Here is a 14639-nt window from a genome sequence, read left to right on the forward strand (position 1 = left end):
AGACACGTGACAGATTATAAAGCTCTTGCATATAGAACTTAACAAAATTTGTGTAAGCGAATAATGACATACAGATATTTAAAGGCTGGGAATTCTAGACACAACTAGAGAAATATAAAGGACTACTACTTTGTGGGAAAATATCTCTGTTTTAATTTAAATCAATTTCCTTTTTATGTCTTTTTTATCGTTTTTCTTGATTTCTTTTGCATACTATTTGTGAAATGTTATCAAATCAGAATGGTAGCATTTTACAGCTGCTTTGCACTCATGTTTGTAATGATGCCCTATCTGAGTAATCTGTGGGGTTTGAACCAAGGATTGCTGGGTCTTAAACCACAAATCTCTAGTACTTGAGCTGAAGCACCAGGACCAATCACTAAAATTGTGTCGGAATATCTAATCTCAAAGGTGGTAGCAGGTTCAATAAACTTCTGTGCTTGGTCTAGCCAGCAGAGGGAAACAAAGCCATTTGGTGCAGGTTATATTCTGCACAGGTGTAAATAACTGTACAATATGCAATACAATGGAGAATCGGGCTCAATGAATATTAATATTCAATTTAGCTTAGGTAGACCAACTCCATCAGCGGTGTGTGGATGTATATGAACACATTTTGAAATAAACTTTTGAATGTCTAATGGCATTTGATATTTGGAAGAACCCTTTTAGAACAACTCAGAACTAATTAGGAACAACTGTACTATAACAGTATGATTATGAGGGTCTTGTAATCAGATGGTGGCTCATGATCGAAGGGAAACTAAGTCTAATAAATGAATGAATAAATAAATATGTAAATGAAATCTGAAAAATCACTTTTACTGAAGTACTGACAGGAGGAGAGTAAAAGACTTGCCATTCATGTAAATTCCCACCCCCAGTACAATTGTTTAATTCTCTTTCTTCCCCCCACCTCTCCCCAAAAAAATCCCTAGAAGTATTAGATTATAACACTAACTTTTGTTCTTTGGGGCACTTCGCCCTGGGTATTGGATAGGTATTTGTCGCTCTTATGCTGTGTAAGAGAACCCAAATTATGTTGACTGGTGAAATGAGTCTTGCTTTAGAAGTGTATTCTGCCTGCACCAAAGATGGACTACTTAAATCCTAAAAATACTTTTTTTTAATTGTTTTTTTTTAAAATGTTTCTGGATCTGGCCTATGTTGCTGCTTTTTTTCTATCTTAGTATATGGAATGTCTTTATTAATAATTTACTTATCGGGTTCTTCTATTCTTTTAAACTTATTTAAGTGCTGTCTTGTAAAATGGTTGTTGATTTCTGTGTACTTGATATCAATTTTACTGGGATTTTTTTCAATGTCTGATCACAAGCTGATGAATTAAACACTCAACTAAGCATCTTGGAGATTACTGCATAGACCATATATTATGTGTAAAATCTTTTGTTTCTTCATTTGGCACATTTAATATGTTGTTTCATTTCAACACAAAAATAAACCACATGTGGTGACCTTAGCTACAAGCCACTCCATTTCCTGGGCAGCTGCTGCTACATGCTGCCTATCTGACAGACGGGGCTAGGTCATGGTTACCACAGGACACCCTTATGGTCATAACCAAGTTGTAAATGTCACTAAGATTCTTTCTGAATGTCTGTCACATGTGTATCACTGATTCTGAAGTAGATAAAATGAGCCAAAGATTCATTTGGGAGTTGGGACTCCCAGAAGATTACTTTTAAAGCAGAATAGCAGAAGGAGTTGTGACATGCATCCATAAGCAGTTGGAGTGATTTGACAGTTATTTAGCCCTCAGTTACTAGCCCTTTGGTTGAACTGACAGCACGCCTGCAAAGATAGTGAGGCCTGTTTCAGCCCCATTAATGTCGTCTTGAATGTGAGCCTGCAGTCTGGAAAATGATAAATGTTCAGTGATTGATGATTTTATAGTCCCAGGGGATTCTGGGTGGTTTCTGGTTGCTGTAAGCCTGAGCGGTTTTCCTCCCTTACTTGGGCCTCTGCTTTAAGTTTGTGTAGCATTTAGTATGAGGAAATTTAAACAAATGAGTAGCCAGACACTTTAAGTTACGCAAGATTTTACTGAATATTGTGCAAAACTTTGATTATGAAGCAGATGCAATTTTGAGAGCAAGGTCCTATTTAATATATTTTTGATTCAGTGTAATCCTTTAACCAGATATACTTTTGACCAGTCTGTGTGACTAACACCATTTTCCTAGTTAGGGCTCAATATTGTTTGAAAAAGATGAAAGCATTCTGACCTACATGGAAGGAAATTGAATAATTGCCTTAATGGAACAATATATGCAGCTTGAAACATTAAGGGGTTTGCTACATCCATTCTTTGTTCTCTTCATGGTTCTGGAGCAAGCTATCAGATAAGCCAGTATTTCCTGTTTACACATGAGTCATCTTTCCAAGTATATTAGGTTAGCTACTCTAATATTAGAAAGGGTGCAAATAACCTTTTATTTTGAATGCTTGTTTGCAAGACAGGTGGCAGAGCTGGGTGTCTCAGCTTAATCAGTTCTTGTAAGCAAACCTGTTGTAGATGAGCAGTGGCATTTAGTGCTTGATAGCACTAAAATGCCTATTAATCTGTAACCTTAAGTTAGCCTTCAAAGGGGGAGTGGTATTTCCTCTTCTCATTCACTGGAATACATTTTCTCCTCATACCAGACCTTATATCTGGTGCTTGAAGATGTGAACAGTAATCTTTAAACTCATGTCAGTCATAACTTCAGCCCAACACTGTATATTTCAGGAGAAGCTATAGTGCTCTAGCTGCAAACAGATTGTAATACTTCTATATTATTTAATTTTTGGAAACCTTATCCATGGAAACACAACTTATTAGGTTGAAAAACGATGCAGCTTCTTTTCAGATGAGAGGGGGAGAGGAGACAAACAGTGTGAAATATGGGCAGAGTGTGTTTTCCACAAGATATTCAGACATGAAAGCCAACTTTATGATGAATGACCGTTGCAATGCTATACATTTAATTAGGAGAGTGTCATTACACTCAATTAGCAGGGCTGCCAAATAATCTGTTTAATACTCTGGTCTTTTTTTTCCTTAGGGTTTTGCAGACAGCCCTCATTATGGTGATCACTTGAATGACAGTCGATTAGGGCCCCATGAAGGATTGTCCCCGACACCTTTCATGAACTCAAATCTGATGGGTAAGTTGGTAATTCTTTGCGAGTAGCCCCTCAAAGCCTCTTTGGTCAGAAAGAGACATTTTTCATCCCCTTGTCTAGGCCTGGCACATCAAGCATCTGGAAGTTACTGCATTTCTCGTGGAAACAGTGGTTTGTTATCTAAGTCTTTATTCAGAGAGCAAGTTGCACCAAAAATGCAGCTTTCTTAACACGGGGACATTATCCATGATTTTGGAAAGAGGTTGAAGTGCCAGTATTTTAGATAGTTGATCTAGAAAGCTATGGATAAGATGATTTCTTACAGTCTGGAAGAAAGACTTGTTTTGTTTTTTCTGCTGCAAAGAAATTGAGTCACTCATGCACTTTCTGCAATATTTAGATGTCAATTTCTAAGAATGTAGAACACTGAATTGCATATTTTTGTAGGTTGTTCTCCAGTTAACACTTCATTGTTGTCCTTCTTGTTTGCTTGCACAGTCTCTTTTCAAATGTCATTGTCTTTGGTGATATTTGCATTTGATATTCTAGCAAAATTGAGGTTGTAACATACAGTATAGATTCCTTTCAATATGCAGTGATTTACATACATACAGTAACTCCAGCTGTTACTGTTTCTGTGCCTGTAGTTCCCTCACCCTCTGTTTTTGAAACTGAGAACAATGTCAAAACTGCGAAGAAAGCGACACGTTATCAGTCTAACTGTTGAACAAGTTGTTTTTCTTGCTTGGACACCACTATTGCTAGAACATTTTAATGTACTGATGGTTGTCTTTTCACCCCTCTGAACTTGTGGCCTAAAAACATCAATTTCAAATATTTACTCTTCGGCAGAGCAATGTCTTGGGGCTAATGCTGTCTAGTTTGTGCCTTAAATTTAGAGATGGTTCTGTACATTTGCTTTGTATTTGTAAAGTTGACATTGTTTTACTTATGTATTTTGTTTCTTGTGTATGTGACCTATTTTGTGATCTCAGCATTGTCCTTTTAAGACAGAGCCATGGTAATCTAAGTGGATTAACTAAATCCAAATCCTGGTGGTCTGCAATTTCTTTTGGAAATCTTTCTACTTTGCTCTGTCTTTGTTTACTACTTTAATCGTCTGCAAAGTGTAGAAGCAGACAAAGGCTGATAGCATCTATTGCTAAAAGCAGTTATCCTTTTAAATCTTACTTATGAATCTCAGAATATAATAGTGTGGTTTTAAAATAACTGTGTATATGTATGTGTATATATGAGAATATATAGTCCATATCACTAGATCAGTGGTGTTATATTTGAAGATCAGTGAAATCAGTAAAGTTTGCGGCTTGCTATTAACATGCTAGAGGACAAAGATTTTTCCCTTATTGTTTCATATAACAAAATCAATTTTTTTTGCCTCAGGCTGAAAAGAGAGAAACATTTAAATATATTTATGGCTTGAGCAAAATACCAATCAAGGGTACATATGGCTTCCAAGTCACATGTTTTACTGTTTTTGTTTGCTTTATTTCTGCTAAATTATTATATATAGCAGAACTATATTTTGATTTGTAGTACAAAAGAGGGACAGACTTTGTGTCCTCATGTTTGGTTTTGAATCACCATTTCCTAAACTATGTAGAATTATAAATAACTGCAGAAACTATTGGCCTTACTATATCATCCTAGCTTTTCAGTTTTACTTAAGATGACTAGATGATTCTATTAAACATAATGGAATTATATCATTAGTACAGATTTGAGAAGAAGCCTCCATTGAGATTGCTTTGGAGGGGGAATTAAATGAATCGTAAGAGGTATGCATATCAATCACTTGCTTGTAACAGCTGTGGACTAAAATATTCTTGTAATGCATTACAGCTAATGCTTCTCATTGGTTTTGCCTCCATTAGAGCTACTGTCTTTAATTTCTGTCTGTCCATAGAACACATACTAAAGCTCATCTGCATGAATGTATATCCCAGAGCCATAAAATAGTATTTAAAAATATGCCAGCAGGATTGTCTGTTTTGCACAATTCACAGAAAACAATTTACATTCACTTTGTTTGCATTGCAATGGTAAAAAGGTGCAACTCTGTGTACCATTCCTCTTCACTGTGAATTTTAACTAACAAAGTCTGAAGTATTTCTGGGGGAATTCTGCACCACAAAATTAAAAATTCTGTGCACAATATTTTCAATTTCTGCAAAATTCTGCATATTTTATTTGTCAAAATAATACTATATAATCGCATCAGTTTCAATTATTTTTGGTCATTTATTTCAAAATACCTGCCAGCAAGTATGTCTGTACCAGTACAGACAACAAAAAAGATTCAGACAATGTTTTTTTGACAAATAGATTGCTTACTAGGTATATTAATACAGAACTCTGAAGAATAATAATTCATTTAAACTGCAGTACAGAACCATATTTCCCATACACCCCAGAAGCGGTGCAAAAACTGTGGCGGGGAGAGTCAGGGCTAATTGAGGAGCCGAGGGAGAGGGAAATAATTGCTGGGAAGGACCAATTATTGGAGGGTTGTTGTGTATGGGTGAGAAAAGTATGGAACAAGTTTTTTTCTGGGGGTGGTGGGGGTGGGCGGGTTGGGATTGTTAGGGAGCATCTCCCATGCAGACCCTGGCTGATCCCTAGCCTCTCCCATTTAGTCAGGCACATGGATCCCTCCACTCAGATACCCACTCCCCATCCCCATGTGGTCCTGCACCCTCTCCCCTGTCCACGTGTGTCTCTGTGCCCCCACTCAGCCACCCCCTGTCCCTATGTGGCCCTGCACCCTTCCCACGTCCCCATGTGTCTTTGTGCCCGCACTCAGCCACCCTCCTGTCCTTATGTGTCTCTGCACCCCCTCCCCCTGTCCCCATGTTTCTGTGCCCCCACTCAGCCATCCCCCTTCCCCCTGTAGCTCTGTACCCCCTCCCTCTCTGCCCATGTGGCCCTGCACCTCCCTGCCCCTTGTAGCCCTGCATCTCCATTCCCATTCAGTCCCTGTCCCAGTCTGTCCTCCCCCACTAGCCCTTATGAGCCCCATCTGATCCCCCAGCAGCCCCACACTGTCTGTCTCCCAATAGCCCCTGTCTCCTGATCCGGCCAGAAAGGTGCTGTGAAGAAGGCAGGCTCTTTCTCTCCCTAGCTGGTTGGGAGCGGCTGCTGTGTTCTAGTGTCACAATGCCCTCTGGTGGGCAAAAGGCAGAACTGCAGACCTTATTTTCTGCTGGGAGCTGCTGCTGTGATCTATCGCCACAGCACCCTCTGGCGGGCAAAAGGTGGAACTGCAGCAACTTTTCAGCAGAAGTTTTTTGTCTGCACAAAAAATTAAAAATATGCACAGCTCATTAATTATGCTCACGTGCAGTGGCACAGAATTCTCTCAGCAGAACTAAAGAGATGTTGAATTCTAGAAGGAAATGAAAAGGTTACTTACATATGGTAAAAAGGATTTCATTACTCAGTACTGGTACCTGAATTGTTGGGCTTCTTTGTCTCTTACCTTAAATAAAAATGAAAAATGAGATCTTTCAACTAAAGTTACAGTTCTTAGACTGTGATGTTTAGATTGACTAGATAGGAAACAATAGTTTGTTCTTGGTTAAGAGAATCTCCCAAATTGCAGAGCCATTCTACCCACAAAAGCCAATCCATTTTGTGAGCTACTGTAGTTAGCAGTTGCACACACAAAGATGTGCACTTATAACATAGGTCAAAGTTATTCTAAAAGGTTGCAGTTTAGATAGTTCATGATTTGGGGAGGAAAGGAAGAATTGCACTGAGAATGTGAGCTTGACATGCTTGTTTGAAAGATTTGACTAGATTTAAAGGGGATTGTACTCTGAGATCTATGCTTCAAAATGGCTGTCTATTACAACATAGTAATATGACTGAAATAGTTAAAACTAGTAGAAAGAGCAAAATCATATTTCACCATTGCTGTCAACACTTAAAAGCACCATTAAAAAGAAAGAATTGTATGTCAAGAGGATGTTGTTGTTTTGTCTATTACATTCAGCCATAAGCATATTTGCCTGGAGAGATAGAGGATTATAAAGTACCACTGTCTTTCATGATGGAGCTCTCAAACACTTTAATGATCTTGTACATTGCAAAAGAGAGAAATTTTGTCTAACAAGAGTTTATAATGATTCAATAATGAACAATTTGCCTCAGAAAGATGCATTTCCATATTCATTTAGATATTTTGAAGTGTTTTGCAGAGGAAATAAAGCTATTATGTTGGATCAGTTAGTGTTCCTCACTAATGAATTCCAGAATTATCCTGTTGATTTGTCAGTGTGAAAAAGAGGCCATTCCTTGTATTTCATGTGAAACTAGTGAATCCTCTTGGTATCTCTGTATGCCATTAGTATCATATAGATTTGTACTCTACAAAATTAGACTAAAATATACGGGCCATAATGTAGCACCATTTAGAGCTAATCTTTGCTTATTCAATATTTAATGTTTTAATTACTTTACATTCTAGAAAAATATTCACAAGAAAGTTAGTTCTTTTCCCAGTTATGTGAGAAAGAGCCTTGTTAAACTGACCTCTGCTTGCACCAACATGCGAATTTTAACAGTATGCATGAAGGTCCACCCCCTTCTATGTCTGTGTGGCTCAGTTCACAATGGCCAAAAAACGGCAGGGAATTGTTGCCTTCTGCAGCTTGCGATGCAAGAGCGGGAGAGCAGAGTTTGCGGCAGAAGCTGTGCTGCTCGGTTCACAGTAGCCGAAAAAAGGTGGGAACTGGTTAGATAAAAGAGTAGATAGAAAGACGAGAGGACATTGCGAGGTGGATTCATAGTACCAGGATACAGGTGGTGTACCGTTCTGCACAGTCTGCTGGCAGTATGGCGTCTGCCATAGCTTTCACGGAGGGAGGAGCGAGTGATGGCACACATCCAGAAACACCCACAAGAATGTTTTTGCTCCATCATGCACTGGGAGCTTAACCTACAATTCCAGTGGGTGGTGGGGACTGCGGGAACTGTGGGATAGCTTCCCACAGTGCACCGCTCCAACAGTCGATGCTAACCTTGGTACTGTGGACGCACTCTGCCGAATTCACGCGCTTTAGTGGGGACACAGAACACCGAATGTATAAAATCACTTCAGAAAATTCGAATAGAATAAATTCAAATTAATTTCGTACTCTAGACGTACCCTTAGTGAAGCCAATTACCATGAAGTTTTAGAAGGTGCAGTCAACGTATCTACAGATTACACTATGTCACAGATTTAAATGGGTGATCAGCAGACAGTAGATTTTGGATTTATTCTGAATTTTTTTAGAAGTCATTTAGCTATCTTAATGGACTTCTGATTGCCTCATTCTATACAGGTTTATGTGCATGGTAGTGTTGGCACCATTCTTGATTGCTTTATGCTTCTGCTGCCAATGTGTTCTTTCAAATCTGTGAAATTAGTATACCTAATTTTTATTGTAAATCTGTGCTTTGGCTTACAAAGATTTAAGCACTTCAGCAGCCTAGGAAGAATAATATGTGTTTCAAAAAGGAGCTTTGGGGTGATTTGGAACCAAATATGGCAAGTAGTTAAAATATCTCTAACCTTTTCTTCTTTGGTAGCACTCCAGCAAAAACATTATTAGTCTTACCAGTTAACCCCCAGCCCTAGGCCTGGCCAGCCGGAGCAGCCCCAGCGGCCACAGCCCATCTCCCTTTAATCGGTTAACCAATTAAATGACATAATTTTAATTGTATAAATGGTTAACTTTTTTAACGGATATTTATATCTCTATTTTAAAATAAGACATCTAGATGAGCATTAATGTTGGGAACAAACCAGCAGGGCTTTTTCTCAGGAAAATAGCACCTCTCCAATCTGGAGAAGGTTGACAAAATAGTGGGTAAAGATGAATATAACTTAGGACTTTAAAAAAGCCGTTAGCAAAGTCCCTCACTAAAGGCTATTAGAGAAATTAAATGGTTCTGTGGAGAGAAATGGAGTTCAACCATGGATTAGAAATTGTGTGGAGACAGAATGAGAGGAGTAGTAAATAGGCAATTCTCAAGATGGCAGAATGTTAAGTGTGGTGCCCCAAGACTCCATGCTAAGATTGTGCTATAGGGATTCGAAAAAGGGGTGAATAATTAGGTGACAAAATCCGGAGATGTCTCAAAATGATTTAGATTCTTCTGAAGTTCCTCACTGTCATCTCTAGTTTTGATTAACCTAATAAAGCCATATTAAATGGACAACATGATATGTGATATTCAGTAACGTAATGCACATTAGAAAGATTAATTTGAAGTCTACACTGATGTCACTGGGATATAGGTTAGCTATATCAACTCAGAAAAAAGATCTGGGTATCCTTGCAGGCAATGACTTGAAAACTTCTAATCAATGCACATTGACCAAAGAAATAAAAGGGGGGATTGGACAGAAAATATTGAGATGAAGAAAAAACCCTGAAAATATTTATAATGCCATTTATGTAAACGGATTGTACCCCTATCCTATTCCACTCTTTCTTAACTTACAAGAATAAGGAAATATTCAGTAAAATTGAAGGGCAGCAAATTTCAAACTGTAGTAGGTAATTTAACGCGATGTGTAATTAACTTATGGAACTTATTTCCTCCTGATATTACGAAGGCCAAGAGATTGGCAGACTTCAAAATAACATCCACATTTATAGGAGATGATTATAATAATTAAAAAAAAAAAAAAGAGAAAGCCCTCATGCTTTATGGCACAAGCCAACTACTAGTCTATCAGGTTAGGGGGAAACTTCCTCTATTGACAGGTTATTCCCTAACTACAGGGTTTCTTGCACCTTATTTTTACTCAGCTGGCATTAATCACCGTCAGAGTCAATTTACTGGTCTGATCTGCAATGGCTGTTCTTATGTGAAAAGTAAACTGCCCTAACTATGGAATGGTTTTTTAAGTAGAAACCTGCTTATTTCCATTAGTGTTGACCTCTGCATCTTGATTCTAGGTAAGCATTTTAGGCTTTACCGTGCCCCAGATTTTTATGAAACTAAGAAATTGGTATGTCAAATTTATAATGTCTCACTGACACTTGGGTACTGATTCATCCTTCTCCAAATCTAAAATAAACATTGCCAACATTTTTTGTAATTTTAATCCATACTGAGCTATTTTTAGTCATGATTCAGGGTTTTAAAAAAGTACTAGTCTTTGTGTTCAAAGTTATATATGTTTGAGATTGAAACATTATTTTGGCTAAAACCTGTTTTTCTTGAAAAATGTTTGTTTTCATATGGTATAGTGACTTTATATGCACCATTGTATTATATTGTTTGTTTAACGATTCTATAGAGTAACAAAAAATTGTCAATTCCTAATTTCATTTTTGAGGTATCTTGATGTTCACAATAGAAAAGGAATTGAATTCTAAGCTGTTTCAGGCTTAAATGAAATGAAGTTGTTTGTTGGTTTCCAGGTAATTTTACATTTTACTTGTTTCTGCAACCTAATCTAAAGGCTTTTTGTTTAAACAATCGTGGCTTTTTTTTTAATGTCCAATTTTTAAAATGTTTGGGAATATCTTAAATAAACAAAAGAAATTCCAAGGTTCTAGATCTTTAAAAATTTGTTTTTAAGAAGAAGATTATAATGATTCGTAATTGAGGAGACCTCAGATTTGACCATCCTGTTTATTGCTAAATCAAAACAGTCTGTCTGCAGTCTGAAGGATTTGAGAGCTGATCTGATATACCATATCTGTTGATACAGTTAGATTTCTTCCCAGGTATTATATTAAATGAATTCTGCTCACACCAAAGAATTGCTCTCATCTGTTTTTCATTTTCCTTTCATGAAAGCTAATGGGTTCCAGGGAAATTAAATTACACAGTCATTTAGTGACAGTGCTAAGTGCAGGGCATTTTTACCCTTGGGTTTTTGTACACAAAAGCATGCATTAAGCTTAGTTTTCCCTTCTAGTTACAGTAATATTTCAATCAAATATATTTTCTGGTCTCTTTTTGAATACAGTAGTACCTGGAGGCTTTCTACAAATATAGTAGAGAATTTATATTCTCTCCTCAATCCTCTGGTATTGTTATTTGTAGCAGGTGCCCATCCTCCTACTCCCCCTTTTGAGATTTTTTGCCTCCTCTTAGTTAGCAGCTGTGGCAATGGAAGTACTGTATCAGTGATTGTCATCAGGTGGTGATCAGGTGTGGAATCTGTTAGGTAGAACTTGCAGGTCACAGGTGTTTGTCATACTGATCTTTGTCTGTGGTACAGCTGCTCATAGCAGTCTTTACACTAAGCTAGCTTGCTGCCCTCAGCAGTTTAAGGGCACTGCATTTACATTTTAAAGAGGTGGGGGAAGTGAGTAGGTGCTGAATATGCATTTGTTGTAGCTGCGTTGGTCCCAGCAGGATAGTAGAGAGGCAAGGTGGGTGAGGAGGTATCTTTTATTGGACCAACCTCTATTGGTGACCTGAAGAAGAGCTCTATCCAAGCTTGAAAACTTGTCTCTCTCACCATCAGAAGTTAGTCCAGTAAAAGATATTTCCTCACCCATCTTGACTCTAGGTGCTGAATAGGGTTGGTTGGTTTGTTTTTTGTTCCCCACTGAATATTCAGATGTTCTGAAGGGGCTTGGAATGTTTTAAAATAATTATTCTTAATTACTCTGCTTGGCATAGTACAAGTATATTAAGGTTTATTTGTTACTTACAATCTATATATTAATGTTGGGAGTACACCTTGAAGTTTTTTTGTTCAAATGCTGTAGATCTGAGGACTGTGAAACAAAGCTGAGCAGTCTCTGACTTCACAAAATATGATGATTCCCTTGCATTGTAGCCATAGGTGTGCGCAGCAGATTTCATTAGGGTGTGCACCCAGGGAATTTTATTTATTTATTTTTTTTAAAGGCGAACATCATAAAGGTTGGGATGTGGGAGGGAGTGTGGGATGTGGGAGGGGGTGCGGTTTGCAGGAAGGGGCTCAGGGCAAGGGATTGGGGCAGAGGAGGGATGTGGAGTGCAGGTGGGGGCTCAGGACAGGGGATGTAGGTGCAGGAGGAGTGCGGGGTGCAGCAGGGGGCTCAGGGCAGAATGTTGGGGTGCAAGGTGCAGGCAGCGGGTTGGGGTACAGGAGGGGTGCAGGGTTTGACGGGGCTCAGGGCAGGGAGTTAGGGTGCAGGATGCAGCAGGGGGCTCAGTGCAGGGGGTTGGGGGCGGGGTGCAGGCAGGGGGCTCAGGGCAGGGAGTTGGGGGGTGGGGTGCAGGAGAGGTTCGGGCTCTGGCCCAGTGCCGCTTACCTGCAGCAGCGTGCTCCCTGCCTGTCTGCCCTGGCCCCATGCCGCGCCGCTCACCACGTCCCTGCGTGGCCCCTGGCGGGGGGGCGCACAGGGCTCTGTGCGCTGTCCTTGCCACGCCTCCAGGTACCTCCCCCAAAGCTCCCATTGGCCATGGTTCCCTGTTCCTGGCCAATGGGAGCTGCGGGGGGTGGTGCCTGGAGCAATGCATGGAGCCTTCTGCCCCCCTGCCCCAGGGGCCCCAGGGATGTGGTGCCGTGCCGGCCGCTTCTGAGAGCGGCGCGGGGCCTGTGGAACCAGGGGGGACATATCCCGCGGGCCGGATCCAAAGCCCTGAGGGGCTAGATCCGGCCTGCGGGCATTAGGGTGTGCCTGGGCACACCCTGTGCATACGCCTATGATTGTAGCCCAGTTTTATAAAATGGCATAAGAACCTGATCCTGGAACCACTTTCTCACTTGTCCCATGGAAGTCAATATTTGTGCCAACTAAAATGTTTTAATGGGAGCATGGAAGTGAATCATAAGTCTCCATTTCAAAATAAATCCCCAAGCAAACTATATGTGAAATGTTGCACGAGGACAAAAAGAGCTTATGGGATCTCCTCATCAGTCATTCATGATGCCTCAGTACTTCAGCAGCCTTTTGAAAACATCTCTCCTAGGAAGATTAGAGTTGTTCCAGTCCATTGTGGAATTCTGAACCCTGGCAGTCTGAGTGAGGTAATGATGATGGAATGTGTCATTGATTTTTATGGTATATTAATCAGAGAAAAGAATTTGTATAGGAAGCTTTGTTAATAATGTTGGAGTCTATTATACTAAATATTTTGAAATACTAAATTGCCAATCTAGGAATTTAAGTGTGTACAGCTTTATATAAAAAATAACGTGAGGAGGATAATAATTCTGATTAGTCTCGTTTGGATTAAAAAGATCCATTTTAGTTTTGGTTGTAATTAAGGTTAATGTAGTTTGATCTGCTCCAGGTAAATTGTGTGTCAGTAGTAACATAAAACTCCATCAACCCTAAAAGGGGGAATAAATAGTACTTGGATGAAATTTTTAAATCTTGCATTTCCTCTTTATTACAACATGTCAGTTTAACTGGCTGTAGGGTATTTTTATCTGTTATGAGGCTCATCAGTGCATGAAATGCCGAAAGGGTATATTTCTCTCCTGTGACTCCTGCCATCCCTGGGCACTTGTAGATGTGTTCCAGTGCATGGGATCAGCTGGGTGAAGCTGTAGTATTTTAAATTTCAGTCTGTCTGAAGGCGCCATGCTCCTTTCTAGTGAGAAGGGAGGAAAGGATAATTTTTTTGATTGATACTGGTGATGTAAGTACCCCATGAGGCAGTTGCTTAGAGATCTACATAATAATAACTATTATCCTTCCAAACAGAAAAATATGTAAAGCTTACTGGTGATTCAAAGATAATTTCATAATTCTTTTTTATATCTTGCCTTTGTTTTTTCAATAAAGATGTTTTGGCTTTCATCACAGGTGCATAAAATTCATTTTCTTTTCAGTCTTTATTTCATTCATTTTTTTTTCATTTTCTATGCATGTTATTGCAGCCTGTCAAATTCCAACTGTCTAATATTTTAAGTGTTTTAGCCTACGGGCTTGTGGTGCTGCGCACTAAGTTTACGTGTAAGTTAGGGTGTGAATTTACAGTGCACTAGCTACTCTGCACTAACTCCCTGTGTGGACAGTGCACACTAAGAGTTCTTTTGTGTGCTTTATCCTACTACACTTTAAAGTATTCTAAGCTAAACTGCCTGAGGGTTCTTTTAGCGCTCAGTAAGAATGTCCACACAGGGAGTTAGTGCAGAGAGGCTATTGCACTGTAAATTTACACCCTCGCTTGCTGTGCACTGGCTTCCAATGTAGAAAAGCAATTAGATATTTTACTACTGCCACCTTTTGCCATTGGTTAATGTATGATAATGTAAGAACTGAAACTAAAATCTTGTAATTTTTTTTGTTTTGCCAAGGGATTGCTGTTTATGCCTTATGGAATAGTATAGTAACAATTTGTATTAATATGATTAGGGTTTTCAGCACTTCATTTATAGATTCAGTTTAAGTGAGCCATAAACATTTGCTGCAGGCTGAAATTGGACATACATTTTCTAAGACTGGGCATACAAATTCCTCAGGTAAGGGAATAAAACACATGCCGGCCAATTGTGGAAGTCTGAAATAAATGCTGTCAATTTTAAAAAAATAAAA

General features: G+C 39.1%; 1 protein-coding gene across 2 annotated transcripts in view; it reads left to right on the forward strand.

The window, feature by feature from the left end:
* TCF12 (transcription factor 12) overlaps window positions 1–14639 on the forward strand; it is a 330991-nt gene that overhangs the window by 142495 nt on the left and 173857 nt on the right. For both annotated transcript variants that reach the window (XM_039490758.1, XM_039490759.1), the window contains one exon: window positions 3066–3168. In XM_039490758.1, coding sequence (XP_039346692.1) covers window positions 3066–3168 — 103 coding nt within the window. The remainder of the gene's footprint in view (window positions 1–3065; window positions 3169–14639) is intronic.

Source organism: Mauremys reevesii, linkage group 10 (genome assembly GCF_016161935.1).
Source record: "Mauremys reevesii isolate NIE-2019 linkage group 10, ASM1616193v1, whole genome shotgun sequence".
Classification (NCBI taxonomy): Eukaryota; Metazoa; Chordata; order Testudines; family Geoemydidae; genus Mauremys; species Mauremys reevesii.